Source organism: Triticum dicoccoides, chromosome 7B (assembly GCF_002162155.2).
Source record: "Triticum dicoccoides isolate Atlit2015 ecotype Zavitan chromosome 7B, WEW_v2.0, whole genome shotgun sequence".
Taxonomy (NCBI): domain Eukaryota; kingdom Viridiplantae; phylum Streptophyta; class Magnoliopsida; order Poales; family Poaceae; genus Triticum; species Triticum dicoccoides.
The window spans coordinates 114,078,824-114,092,621 of NC_041393.1; the positions used below are offsets into that span (position 1 = coordinate 114,078,824).

General features: G+C 43.3%; 1 protein-coding gene across 2 annotated transcripts; it reads right to left on the reverse strand.

Annotated features, from left to right (window-relative positions):
- Positions 1–673: 673 nt before the first annotated feature.
- On the reverse strand, positions 674–12,431 carry LOC119337098. Of its 2 annotated transcripts, XM_037609210.1 has the most exons (24): positions 11,775–12,431; positions 11,533–11,657; positions 11,353–11,447; positions 11,082–11,276; positions 10,597–10,684; positions 9,666–9,717; positions 8,828–8,893; positions 8,216–8,370; positions 8,061–8,131; positions 7,660–7,851; positions 7,443–7,484; positions 6,186–6,290; positions 5,940–6,029; positions 5,720–5,795; positions 4,392–4,488; positions 4,245–4,314; positions 3,964–4,140; positions 2,832–2,954; positions 2,181–2,264; positions 1,874–2,058; positions 1,640–1,778; positions 1,468–1,527; positions 1,293–1,364; positions 674–1,201 (listed from the first exon to the last, which is right to left on the reverse strand). In XM_037609210.1, exons 1-24 carry the CDS (start codon positions 12,221–12,223, stop codon positions 1,088–1,090), a joined length of 2,922 nt encoding a protein of 973 aa, XP_037465107.1. In that variant the 5' UTR covers positions 12,224–12,431; the 3' UTR covers positions 674–1,087. The 2 variants fall into 2 exon arrangements, with proteins under 2 accessions (XP_037465107.1, XP_037465108.1); XM_037609211.1 differs by lacking the exon at positions 7,443–7,484.
- Positions 12,432–13,798: the final 1,367 nt, after the last annotated feature.

Sequence of the window (13,798 nt, forward strand, 5' to 3'; positions counted from 1 at the left end):
AGGCCGGCGGCCGTCGCCGGGATATAGCTAGTGGTGGCCGAGGGCGCGGGGGTGCGAGGCGAGTCGGGGGGAAGAAAACCTTGACTTTTCCCCTGTCGGTGTGGGCCAGGCGTGCTTTTCCCTAGAGCCGAAGCCCCCAACAGCTCCCCAGCGCGCCGGGTTCGGCCTGTGACCGCCGGGCGAAAAAAAGGTCCGAACCGATATTTTTCGGCGTCCTGGGGGCGCGACTGGGCCGTTTTTTCGGTGCCGACGCCGAAAAAGTGGCCTGGGGGGGGCTTGTTGGGGGCGCGGCTGGAGATGCCCTTAGTACAACAGGAAGGTGCATGCTGCCATGCACAAAAAGGTGTCGTCTGCAGAAAATAAATTGCTAGTAGAACGTGCCGAATTAGTTAAGTTAGCGTACGAAGACGAAAATTTTGAAAAATATAGCAGGAGCTACATTCTGCCGGTTAAAGACTGGAACCAGGAAGGGACAAACGTACCAAGCGCCAGCTCTTGCCCGGCGTAGAACCGAGCCGAAACAACGTACCCAGGCGGTTATGTGGCTACAGCGAAACGGCAGCAGCAACAGAGGCGATATAAATGTGGAACACAAGAAATAAAAGCACGTTTGGCTTATCCTTAAGCAGATATTCGTGCAGAAATAATTATCCAGTCAGGAAAAAACAAACAGTAGAAACGAAGCAACAGAATATGTGGTTTATTTTAGAGGCGTACACTGTCAGCCTCTGGGTACAAAACTTCTGGATCTATTTACATTTTGATCAGGCCTCGGCGGCAACAGCGTACAACACAATAAATGGGCGACCCCGTGTATCGCTATCACACAGGCTCAGGAAACTCCCGTGTTCTTCAGCGTGTGTTTCTCGACAAAACAGGGCCGCCGTAGTACCGGTCAAATAGGGTCTAGGTGAGTACCGAAAAGTGGAGAAAGGAGCAGAGTGGACGCCACAGGCAAAACCGCAAAAGGCGTACATCAAAGTTTCAAACGAAATAGCGCTATGGCTTATCTGACTCCCTATGGCTAAATCGGAGCACATTGGTACTACAAGTGATACAGTGTGGCAAAATTGCTACCGGAATCATGTTAGCTGCCGAACCCAAATGGCGATTTACTCCTGCTGCCACCTTCGCCGTACTGTTCGTTCCATTTTCTCAGCTCGTTCATGCTCGTGGCATCAAAAGCAATGGATGGGCTCACCTACACAGCGAAAAAGAAAACAATCAAACATGAAACATAAATAACCCTGAGTGTGTGCAGTGCAGTCAATTGACAACCGGTTTCTAATTACCTTGGCTTTCGCTTGGACAAAGTCATCCAACTTTAAGGACCTTAAAGAAGTTTTCGCACTGCCCGCAGCCCCCTAAGAGAAGGTGGCAACCAGGTGAGCAAAGACATGAAGAGGAAGACCCATGGTGAATAAACTTAGAATGCAACAAGTAATACTAAAGGCAAGGAAGTGCCACCTTCTTTTCTTCTTCTAGCAGTTCATGAACTGGCCTGTATGCTGCAGCTACGCATAGGTTCTGCAGGAAAATGCACCAAACGAGTTACACATAGGTGAAGTAAGTGGACAGCAGATAATTTGGTACGCGAGGGAGAAGAATACAACAGCTGTGGATGGCTTGAGCATGATACCTTCAAGTCACTCCCAGAGTAACCTTCTGTTGCATTGGCTAGTTCGTCAAATCCAAATTCAGATTCTAGGTTTTCTTTGGCAAGTAATATCTTGAGAATTTTCATCCTATTCTGCGCATCCGGAAGGTCCACGTATATCCTGCGGGTCATGTTGACATATCATCACATTTAAGTTACTCGAGCTAAAATAATATTCTCCCAGGCACAACACAAGCACATCAATGCAGATTTTACCTCCTAGGCAAACGACGTATTACAGCGTCATCTAGATCGAATGGACGGTTTGTTGCACCAAGAATAAGGATCCTTTGACTCTCTTTGGACCTTAGACCATCCCAAGCTGCCATAAATTCATTGCGCATCCTTCTCGTTGCTTCATGCTCCATTGCACCACCCCGTGCACCAAGTAAGCTGTCAACCTACCATTAGCAAATCAAAATTGCATGAGTCAGGAGATTCCGCATGACCTGTCGAAATGATAAGGATGCCGTCCTGAATATAAAACACCTACTTCAGTATGTTTGATCAAATGAAAACTCACCTCATCCACAAATATGATAACAGGAGCTAGCCGACTTGCAAACGAGAAAAGGGCTTTGGTGAGCTTCTCAGCGTCTCCAAACCACTGTTGACAGAAAATGATGGTAGTGAATTAAAGTTGTCAAATAATGGATACATTCCAGGAAAGAAAATTCACACAAGAGATGAACTTCGACATTTTGCTTCATTATTTCATGTAAAGCAGCAAGCCGCACGCGCAGCGGGGAGAAACTGTAGATCAATGCAGTGCTGAAATTGGTCTAGGAACTAAGATTTGACTATCACTATAGTACCAGCATATTACATGGAAAGGTGGCAGACTAGTGCCATCTGACAAACCATAAATGGTTACTGCCATAGTCTTTGTTTACAAAGATAATGTTCAGTGTTGCTGTATTACACATCCGATGAAGTGTTCTGGTTGCTTCAGGTATGCTGCTATCAATATGCAACTAACAGTACATTTGATACAGGAGGAGCCGAGGGAGCTAACCACGCAATTTTTTGTGAACTGAAAAAACATAAAAATGGTGCAGGATATGGTCGAATAGGAGAAAGGACTCTTCAGGTAATATAGAAGCGATTCATCATTAACATTCCATTCAGTTCTCACATAATATAACTCCTATACGCCGAATTCAAACAAATTTACCTTCGACATGAGACTAGAACCAGTTATGCTGATAAAATTTGCTCCAGCTTCTGTCGCAAGTGCCTTTGCCAAAAGAGTTTTTCCAGTTCCAGGAGGCCCAAAAAGCAATATTCCTTTGCAAGGCTGAACAAAGGTCCATACAGATACATCATGTTAAACATACAACTATGAAAACCATAAAAATATGCATACAGAAGCACACATCTAAGAAAGCAAACTAAGATTTAGACGTTTCTTCAGAGATATTCTTATTTTATAGGAAGTGCTGTAAGAATTCTAGCAGTGTTTTTTCATGGACTTGGGAACTTGATTTATGAAGTTGAGTCGTGTTGTATGGCATAAAATGGCATCACATTAGTACCACTACAGCAATTTATCCTGAATCCCTAAAGCATGAAGTTATAAGGATGTAATATTTACTGTTAATGGTATTGGATATCAGGAATGAAATTAAAGGACAGACCCAGTGCATAGAAGCTCCCACACAAGGTGGGGTCTGGGGAGGGATTATAGGAACCTAGTCTTACCCCTGCAAAGTGCAATGCGGAGAGGCTGGTTCGAACCCAGGACCTCTTGGCACAAGTGGGGAGGACTTCACCATATCAGGAATGAAATTACTGTAGGAAAAAGGAAAACCCTCTAGCCTGAGTCTTGGTTAAGGATAGCAACCCGATTCATTGTTTCATCTACTGCAGACTTGTAATGCTAGTGCTGGCTCACTAAAAAAATTCCAACTCACTAGACCAGAGGACCAATTATGTACGTTTAGGATTTTCTTTTCTCTGCTTTAGTAGACATCCACAGGAAAACCTCTCCGCTAAAATCTCCGTAATCATTAATTATAAAACAACATCGGGTAACATTGAGTATTAGCTGAGCACTAAACAAACTTCCAGAGGCATAGCACCAGACACCCCATGAAAATCACAAGTACCTTTTCTATTTAGAAGTTAGGAATTAAAGATAAAACTAAGGTTCTTTCTGTGTTGGGATACTAATTCAATGTTGCCTAGCTATAAATTGGCAGTTACAGTAGTTTGTAAGCCCATATGGAACAAGGGATCAAATTCAGTATTATGAAGCACAAAATGCTACAGGTACATATAAAAATGCAAAGGGAAAGCATTATTACCCTTAGCAAGTTCCCACGCGAGAAAAGCTCCGGTCTCCTCATTGGAAGAGTAACAAGTTCATCCAGTGTCTTCTTGACATCCTCAAGAGCGCCAATATCTTCAAATTTAACTCCAATTTCATGGGGAGGTACAACTGCTGATATGAAATTGCGCTCAAATTCATCTTTTGCCAACATCTGCAGCAAGACACTCTTTGAGGTTGGACATCATCACAGCATAATCTTGATACATAAGAACAGACATGGTTAACTCCAAGGAACAACCAAACAACTTAAATTACCTTCATGTTTTCAGAAAGTGACTTAGTTGAAGCCTCCAGCTCCCTTAGCCTCTCGATTGCTAGGTCCAGACTTCAAAGAAGAAAAGATATCAACAGTCAGTGCCCAGCCATAGATACAACTGAATGCCCAGACAACTGAGGAAATACCTCTCACAGGGAATGACTAGCTTGTCACCCTTTATGGAAGGACTAATCGCTGACGACAAATAGTGACTTCTAGCCCATCCAATGACCTTCTCCGCTCCTGCATCCACATAGAAAATTACAAATGCATGCAGTAAGTAACTGTCCTGCTCCAACTTAAGACGCTTTAAGTTCTTTGATGACGTGATAAAAGTTCATCACCATGCAGTCATACACCCACAAGCACCTGCAGCAACGAGAAAACAAATACAAGCATATTTCGAGGATACATCTGCCAAGGGATGGCTGTTGCAGCTTGTTGACCACGATATTGTGGTTGGATCTAGCAACTGCAGCATTTCAGCAAGTAAGGATTGAGGAATGAGGAGAGGGTCTCCTTGGCCCGATTGCCATTTAGGACTGATGGAGGAACTTTGGTGATCGCCAACGACAAGTCGTGTAAACAAGGTGGCATGCCATGCAGCTGCATCCTACACCATTGTATACCGATGATGTTGGGGACTCCAACAACAGTAACCAGAGATTGGTGATTGAAGACGGTAAGGAGCATCAAGTGTAAACCCTAGGTAGTTCAGATCTGGAATTCAACTAAAGAACGAAGGAAGGAGAAACAGACAGAGAAGTTGACGCCTGTGGTTTAACCCATGTCGCTGCCCAGATCCAAAGGTGCCGAGCTATGATGATAAACACTAAAATCAACAAGGGAAAAAACAACTTCACACTGGGAGGAGGAACCTCAAACACAAAAACCAGTAGCCTAAAAACTAGATCAACTTGCTGTTAGCTATGCCGGCGGTCAGCTGGAGAGGAACGGGGGATATGGTAGGAATATGGGGGATTCATAGGGAAAAGGAAGGCAGAGAAAGAGAAAGTCCAGAGCAGACTAGAGGAATTTATAAGAGATAAAAGGTTGTACCTAAGACAGGTGAGAGGTGTTACATTCATTACGAGGGAGTATTAATTTTATTTAGCTTATAATGCCAATCATAAGGTGATGCAACTTCACAATTTTGGGCCCATGCGCCCGGACTGAGCACTGGTCATGTACTCCAGTTGCAGTTCAACTGGGATCAATATGCACAGTGCAAACAAAGGTTCCTTAACAAGAATAACATTGTTGAGTTAGAACTACCGTAGGATCAATAAATGAAAATGCATGCTAGTATGCCACCCAAACACCAGAACAATAATCATGCGCACCAATAAACTTGAAGCCGGACATTGTTTAATTCAAACTTTCATATGATCTATTCACACATAAGCAGCACAGGCAACCATGATTCAGGGAAAAAGGATATGCATCATAATATGGATCCGGTTAGCAGACTTACTTTGCTTCATCAGAATAATGCCCTCTAACTTCACATGCGACAGATTTTCACATGATAGCCCATGATCTTCAAGCACCTGCATTTACATGTCAGGACTTACACGCAAGCACTTGGGGAAGCGAATCAGTCGTTGTCATATGTAGGTCAACTGGTCAAGTAATGGAAATGAAAAGCAATTGACTAAATCTACTGATTAGAGCTCAGATAGCTCTTCCAATACCTTGTGCAATTCTACAAGGTTATGCCTTGAAACGATTATTTTTTTGTCCTCCGCAATCTGGTTATTGAACTCTCTCAGTTGCTCATCATCCTGAACATAAAAAGAAGTATCACACAGCTGTAAAGATAACAGCATTGTCCAAACTAGGAGGGCTTGTAGTTTGTACGTTTTCAGATCAGCAGGAGAGTGCAATCAACACTGAATAACATAATAGTACTTTTGGAGACTAAAATGGTGTAAACTTACCTTTGGAAAAGGAATATAGAATTTATTTCCGAAGAGTTTCGCTATGCCATTGGACTTTGAAGGCTTCCGCCCTTGTAGTCCCCCTACCAGCCTCTTCAAGGATGTCTGAAAAAAATACAAATTTCAACCAAGTACAAATTTTTAGCCATTTGCTATGGCAATCCCACCATAAATGAAACCAACTCTCCAAGACATTATTGCAAAGAAAAGTAGCTCACAGGAACAATGTAAATTCGACTGCAGAACATCATGCAACAAGGCAGAGAATGACCCAATTATGTTTTCTACCTACTTCGCTAAGGTAGAGAATTTGTTAGGTTAACAATGAAAAGCATTGCCGATTTTGGAGGGTGCATTTAAATTGTGGTGGCTTCATAAAAGCACTTCCATTATGCTAGTTTTTGACTTATAAACTTACGGCAAGACTCTTCTGATAGTTGTGACAGCAATATTTTACTAGATTTGATAATTATTCTCAGCAACCAACTAGATTTTATAACAATTCTCTGCAACCGACTGTAGATTTGTTAATCGTTCTCTGCAACTATCTACAGTCTAGTGCAGTGCAGTACAGTACCAGCAACCTGCCACCAGGCAGTCTTTGCCAGACCTGTCTGGAGTTGGGCACCTGGTAAGGCGGCCAACCTGGATCAGCTAAGACAAACATTGTTTCGACCAGGTCTGGCCAGGGCCTTGCTTGCTAGCAGGCTTATAATGTTGCATTTATTCTCACCTTGATCTGGCACAGGTACTAAGCATATATGGGATTGCTTTTGAATTTTCTTCAAAAATAAAAATGATGTGAGGTCACGCAAGCTAGCATACCAAGCAGTCAACTGCTAACTTATCCAGCTATATCAAACATATCCCTTACTCTATGAGCACAATGAACAGAGCCCATGGGAATATTTAGCAGGTTAGGTTAAGCAATGTATACATGCTATCAATGCTAAAAATTTCTTTCACCCCAGTTACCCATCACTGGTAACACAAAACAAATGAGGGAACGGCTAAATGAGGATACAAAAGAGCAAGGGAAAATAGCATGATACTTTTGCAGGTCTCTTCTGGTTGAAGACCTCATAGATGCAATAAACTAGCCACATACTGTGCCATAACTAATACCTAGATGGCTAGATGAGCACAAGAGACAATTAAAAAGCTAGATGGGAGAATGAGGATGTTTTCTCAATCAGTTGTAACAGAGAAAAACCACGAAACAAACACATATTCTTGAATAGATTAGCAAGAAATTACCAGTGGAGACAGGCGAGAGAGATTGTGAAACACCAGTTCCTTCTGTGTTTATTCATAACAAAAGTAAGAAAAGAAATATATATAATACTCCCTCCGTCCCAAAATATAAGAACGTTTTTAACACTAGCATAGTGTCAAAAATGTTCTTATATTCTGGGACAGAGGGAGTAGAATGCAGGAAGGTGAGAATGGGACTAGATGAGTTTCTGTCGCTTACTGGATCTTTATCCTTGGGTGCTGCCTCGAGTATGTTCTGCCCACATATCAACACTAAAGGTCCATTAAGCTGGTCAAACATTTCCTCTACCTTTTCGATAAACTCTCTGCGATTTGATCTTGGAACTGCCCTAGAAAGCCACTGTGAACTGTCCGGAAAGTAAACAATGGCTGGTTGAAGAGATGGCAGTGCCTATTTGTACAAGCAAAGGGAATCCAGAAGAGGTAAGTTTACTGAGCAGACCAGATGGAACACACACTGCAATTGCAGCACGCAAGCATCACACCAAGTGTACCCAGCATAGAATGGTGGTCAAAGCTATGCAAATGTATGCATGCACAAAGACAAGAAATGTCAAGAAAAAAAATGTTCCATACAAAAGATATTGTGTGACAAATTACCTCACAAAATGCTTTCATCGCGATATGCCAATCTTCCGCCTCAGTATCATTGTCATGCACAATATCCTGAACTAAAATTACAAACAAGATCATTGTTAAAATTGCAAAGTATCCAAGCTGAATGTAGATATGGATGCTTCAGAATAGAAACATACTGTCAACCCAGCAAACTGATGGTTTAGCATCTTGCGCTTTGTTAGCTTCATCATTTTTACCATCATCCAGCTTCTCCTCAGGAGGGTCAAATAAAACAGCCACTTGATCACCATTGATCTCGTATATCTCTCCACGCTGTCCATTTGATAAAGTTCTGCAATTTTAACAGTTCGAAGAATGTTGAGTTATAAAAAACACATAAGGAAATAGTGAATTCTAAAAATGTTCAGTGATAAGCTTGCAATATCATAAGAAGTAAAAATGTGAAACCAAATCATTATTCATCAGAAACAATGCCGACATGGACTACTGAGATGAACAGAAGCATAGTAAAAATCAAACTAAAGACGCATAAATTATATGTATAAGCACAGCAAAGCATTCAACAGAACTTACAGAAGTTTCCGAATATGCCCATGAACAACATATGGTTCCAACTCAAGATTTTTGTTGACCCATATTGTTGAAATGAGAAACTTCAAAAATTAAATCTACCCATATAGATAACAACTATCCAAAGGCATGAAAAGCTAAAGATGCAGACAGACATGAAATAAGGCATGCAGACAAAAGTCTTCTTAACCTATTCGAGAAAAGATTTATCCACCCACCTGCCGCTAATAAAGGTAAAAGCTTCTGCTGCTCCCTCTTGAGTTGGTATTTTCCCCAAAATGACCCTGTGATATGAAAGATGATATGCATCATGATAAGTGAAAGAAGCTTAGTAAGACGGTCCGTAGCTATGTTAGATGACAGAGAATGAACACTGCAAACATGTGCTACATGCCCTCCCGACACCAGGCACCAACCTCGCCAGCATTACTAATGCAAGTAAGCATGCATGCAGAGAGAACTAACAACACACACAAGAACTCAAATGAACAAACATGCAACTATGCGTACACCTGGATCAGCAAGTACCCAGGTGGCCACTGGCCAGTCCTACACACATAAAAGTCCAGCCATTTTTCTGTCTGTGCTTGCTCCACAAGCATCTCCATATACATAGGCACACATCTCCCACAACTGCAGCCCGTGCATTAAAATGCCCATCGGTTGGAAAATTTTGAGTTCGAAGCTCTTTCTGTTACTATTCAGGTCTGATGAATAATCAATGCTAATGCTTATTAACTTTTTCCAGAAATAAACTCCTTTACGGCAACACAACCAACAACATGAACAGACTAACAATATGTGAACTTCATGGTGAAACTCATCACATCATATAACACATAGCAGTCATGTCACTGGTATGTGCATGAATGCATCAATCCATGAATGATGACATGGTCAGCTAAAAGGCACATGTATTGCTTAGCCTTAAAAGTAGCAAATCAAGTGAGGTACAGTACATGAGTCTAATAAGTTGAAAGAAGTTCAATGCAAAAGAAGATATATCATGATAAAAGTGGCTTAGACCAAAAAGAGAGCAGAACTACCAACAAGTACCTGTGATCTGCTTCAACAAGCACTGACTCTCCAACATACTTCACCCTGTCACCTGAAACAGTGATGAGGAAAGTTGGTGATGTCTTCATATAGAGTACGGTACGTATTAAAATGGTCCAGCCTGAATTTCGTATTCACCAATAGGTACAATCCTATGAAACTTAAGCAAGTGGTACAGCTGAATTATATTGACCTCATTCTCATAAAATAGCTGGAGTACTGAGCTTCTTGTCAATACTAAGATCTAAGGGCATGTTTGGTTGGTATACTAAGGCTGCCACAACACAAGTTAGGCAAGTTTGACTGAGTTAGTCCCCTGTTTAGTTTGCTGCCACACTTGTGGCAAGATTCTTTTCATGCAATCCCCACGTGTCATTGACTCAGAAAAATGTGGCAAGATTGCCTCAAGTGTGGCGCCAATTTTGATCGCCAAACCTTAGCCATGTATGGCAAGAAAGTGTAGCAAATGTTGGCAAACTTAGTCTCTGAACCAAACATGTCCTAAATTTTGGAGGAAAGTTGTTTGCGTAGAGTAGTTGATCATTCAAGTGTTTTGTGGCTAGTGAAGCTTCGGTTCACCTCGACAAAGAATAAATGAATAACACTAGAATGCAACTGCCTACTGGCTATGTACATTGTTCACGATCTGGCTGACAACCATTTATCTAATGCAGAATGTTGTACACACAGAAAACAGAATGTGATAATTCAAGATGAAGGGATTGAATATTATCAGATGGGCATGTACTTAACAAGCAATTAGACCTGAGTTAATTCCCATAACATGACACATTAACCTACGGCAGAGCTTAGCCTGTAATTTCCACAGGCAATAGGTAGGCTCGTTCCACCAAGGGGGGAAGTGGCTACTTACCAAAATAACACCAATTATCGGTGTCAACACTCAAGAACAAAAAACTTAGTTATATACCTTTTTGGAGAGGCCTCTTCCCTTCTTCAGACGACTCAGCGGTGGATTCTTCTGCTGCTGAAGAATTTTCTTGCGCACTAACAACTCTCTAAGACAAGAACTCAAGGTATAAGTTTTAAGCCAGAATGAGAAGCAGACAAAAAGAAAGGAGGAAAACGGGTCCAACATTAAATTAGCATGTTAAGAAAAGATCGAAACAAGACCATCGCATGAGACTGACACTATTAGACGCAAACTTGCTAATCAGAAATTTATTACAGGACACTAATATCAACATTAAGCCTTTTATACTATCTACTATGTTACAGCAAAAAACTCTTTGTTTGTAGGTCTTCCACCCCTGATTTTTAAAATAGGTTGTTAGATACAAAGTAAAGGTACATCGCTCAGTATTCAAATAAAATAAAAGGAGCAAGATGGCAGGCATTATCAAATGTCATGTTTTAATACTATATATGATTTGGCAGCATAACAGAAACAAACACCTTGGCCAATTCCTCAAGAGTGCGCGGAGCTAACTTCTTGAGGGCCTCCATTGATTTGACAGATTCGTCGTCGTCACTTTCACCAGACTTAGCTTCATTATAATCTTCATCTTCCCCTTCTGATTCTGAGCCTTCATCTTCTGACTCCGCCTGACCATTCTCTTCCTCACTCTCTGAACAATCTTCACCATTGTCCTACAAGGCGAGCCATTAGGTTTGCCCACAAAACTGGAGTCTTAAGCTTTTAAAATAGGCGGAGATTATAACTTACATATGGAGCTAGAACACTGCTGTCCAGAACCAACAATGGCACTCGTAACTCATGGGCAATTGCTCTTACCAATCTCTCCCGGTAAAGCTCAGTTCCTGCAATAAATGTAAAATCTTATCATCCATGCAAGCAGAATGACACGCATTTGGAAGAAACATGGTCATCCTTCCTGCACAACACCTCGCAAGCTCTGGAGCAATATCCTCCCACCAGATGACTGCAGCCGAGAACCGTACTCCAAAGTAGCATCCTTGTTCCGCAGGTGTGATGCCACACACTCGGTCAGCAGCTGCTTCGCATTCTTACTTGCAACCCAAAGGAGAGGCGGTGAAATGCAACTGAGTTAGTCCACGCTAGGGAGGAAAAACAGCAAACAGGTGGCGTGCGTGCGTGCGTGCGTGCGTGCGTTCCATCGTGCTTACTCGACGTAGTACGGGAAGTTGCTCCACGTGAGGCTGCTCTTCTCCCAAGGCACGGCCCGGCGCAGAAACTCGTTGCGGAAGCGCTCCCGTTTGGTGAGGAACGGCGACTCGCGCCTCTTGCAGCCGGTGACGAACCGCTCGCCGCTCAGCCACTCCTGTTGGTCCTTCTCCCCGAGCCGCGCGTGCTCCTGCTGGTTGCTGCTGCTGCTGCCGCCGCCGCCACTCCCCGCAGCCGTCTCCGAGCTCCCGACACCCTCCTTCGAGCTGTAGAACCGGCAGAGGCGCCCCCTCTCGCTGAACGGCAGGCGCGGCGCGCCCAGCCTCCGTGACCCGTCCGGCGCGCCAAATCTCCCGGCGCCACCGCCGACGGTCGCGGGGGTGGCGAGGGGCACGGCACTGCAAGACGGCGGAGGGCGCAGGAGGCAGCGCATCCGCATGGCGCGATGCATCGCGGGTCGCGTCGGGCGAAGCGACGAGGGATCCGCGAGCAGGCTAGGTCCCGGGTTAGCACATGCGGCGGCAGGATGGTGAGTTCTAGGGTGACCTGTGAGTGGCGGCGCAATGGCTGATAGGGTTGTCCTGGTTGCGCTGGCGGCGGGCGGCGGCGGTGCACGGCAGCGGCGGCCAGGAGAGAAGGGCCACGGCGGCTGCACGGGACGGCGATTTGCGTAACTTAGCTTCGCTGCGGCTTTGGGTCGGCACGTTCCGCGTCGCTGGTGGGCCGTAATGTGGGGTTTCAACAGGCTCGTGCTATTTGCCGATTCCTGTTAGAATCGATTAGCAGGCCAGCCCATTAGGGCAGTCGCACGCTGCTCTACTGTGTCGCGTTCGCTCCTTCCTCATCATTGGTAAACGTGCACTCACCTCAAAAAAAAAAAGGTAAACGTGCACGGGTTATAAAAAAATTGGTAAACATGCACGTGCAACACATGTCTATATTATTAAAACAATTATTGCTAAAAATTTGATCTAATGTGACAAACATGTATCATCACGGTAGTGTTTTGTATTTTTAGTGCTCATAGCCGAAATCCGAGTCGTGGCTCTGGTGGATCGTTCATTAGCCAATGAAGTCCTCAACATAACATTAAGAAAGGTGACGAAACCACAGTTACACACGTACACATGCATATATTAGTAAGGTTATATAGCACCAACAAGAAGCTGAAGCGCCATGTAAGAAATATAACACGGTTTTTTGGCATAATCTCGTTCATCGTTCAACTAAGTTCCTCTAAACAATTTAATCCACAAGTGTTATTAAGTCTATTAAAATTAGCAACATGGGGTTGAGCATTTCTAACATCATCTTCTCTACAATTTTTCTCAACATCCAAGTCTTTGAAGGCTTTCTATTGTGCATGGTTATTCTTAGTAATGATCAATTTCTTTCGAAAACAGTTACACGGCAGTTCTTGGTCTCTAGATTAAATAGAACAAAGATTACAAAAATATTTCAGCTACTAGAACAAAACCTTTGTTTTAATTATCAAGACTTACTTCCTCTTGCACACATCACACATACTACTGCCCAGGGGCGGATCCAGCTTGGGTCATGGTGTACAGATGTACACCCAAAATTTTCTGCAAAATAGTTCATATACTACGTACAGTTATATGGCAGAAATACTAGCGTACATGCCGAAGCCTATGTGACCAACATGCTTATCGGCAGCACGGCAGACCAGCCCACCAGCCCTGGAGATCAGCCACACGCACACAAGCCGCGAGACCACAAGCAATCTGAAATAGAAATTCCCAACTAAGGCCTCGTTCGCTTCAAAGGATTCTAAACCATATGGAAAATTAAAAGCGTAGGAACAGGGAAGCCTTGTAGGTACAATACGGAGGAACTGAAATTAGAGGAAAGAAACAGTGGTTGTGCGTTCTGAACGCCGGATGGATAAACAGAGAGCTGCAGCAGTCGTACTAGTCCTAACCACACATTAGCAGAGCTGTGCTGATTTTTAATTCGCATGCTAGCCATTCTTCTCTCACACATGGACCCACACTGCATATTTTAT

What these genes read in the sequence shown, in the direction of transcription:
- LOC119337098 (XM_037609210.1), bottom strand. Translation starts at nt 12,223, where the DNA reads ATGCATCGCGCCATGCGGATGCGCTGCCTCCTGCGCCCTCCGCCGTCT. An exon ending in CACCCAAGGATAAAGATCCA is followed by an intron (nt 7,485 to 7,659) that starts GTAAGCGACAGA and finishes GAATAAACACAG; the next exon opens with AAGGAACTGGTGTTTCACAA. An exon ending in TGCTAGAAGAAGAAAAGAAG is followed by an intron (nt 1,365 to 1,467) that starts GTGGCACTTCCT and finishes ACCTTCTCTTAG; the next exon opens with GGGGCTGCGGGCAGTGCGAA.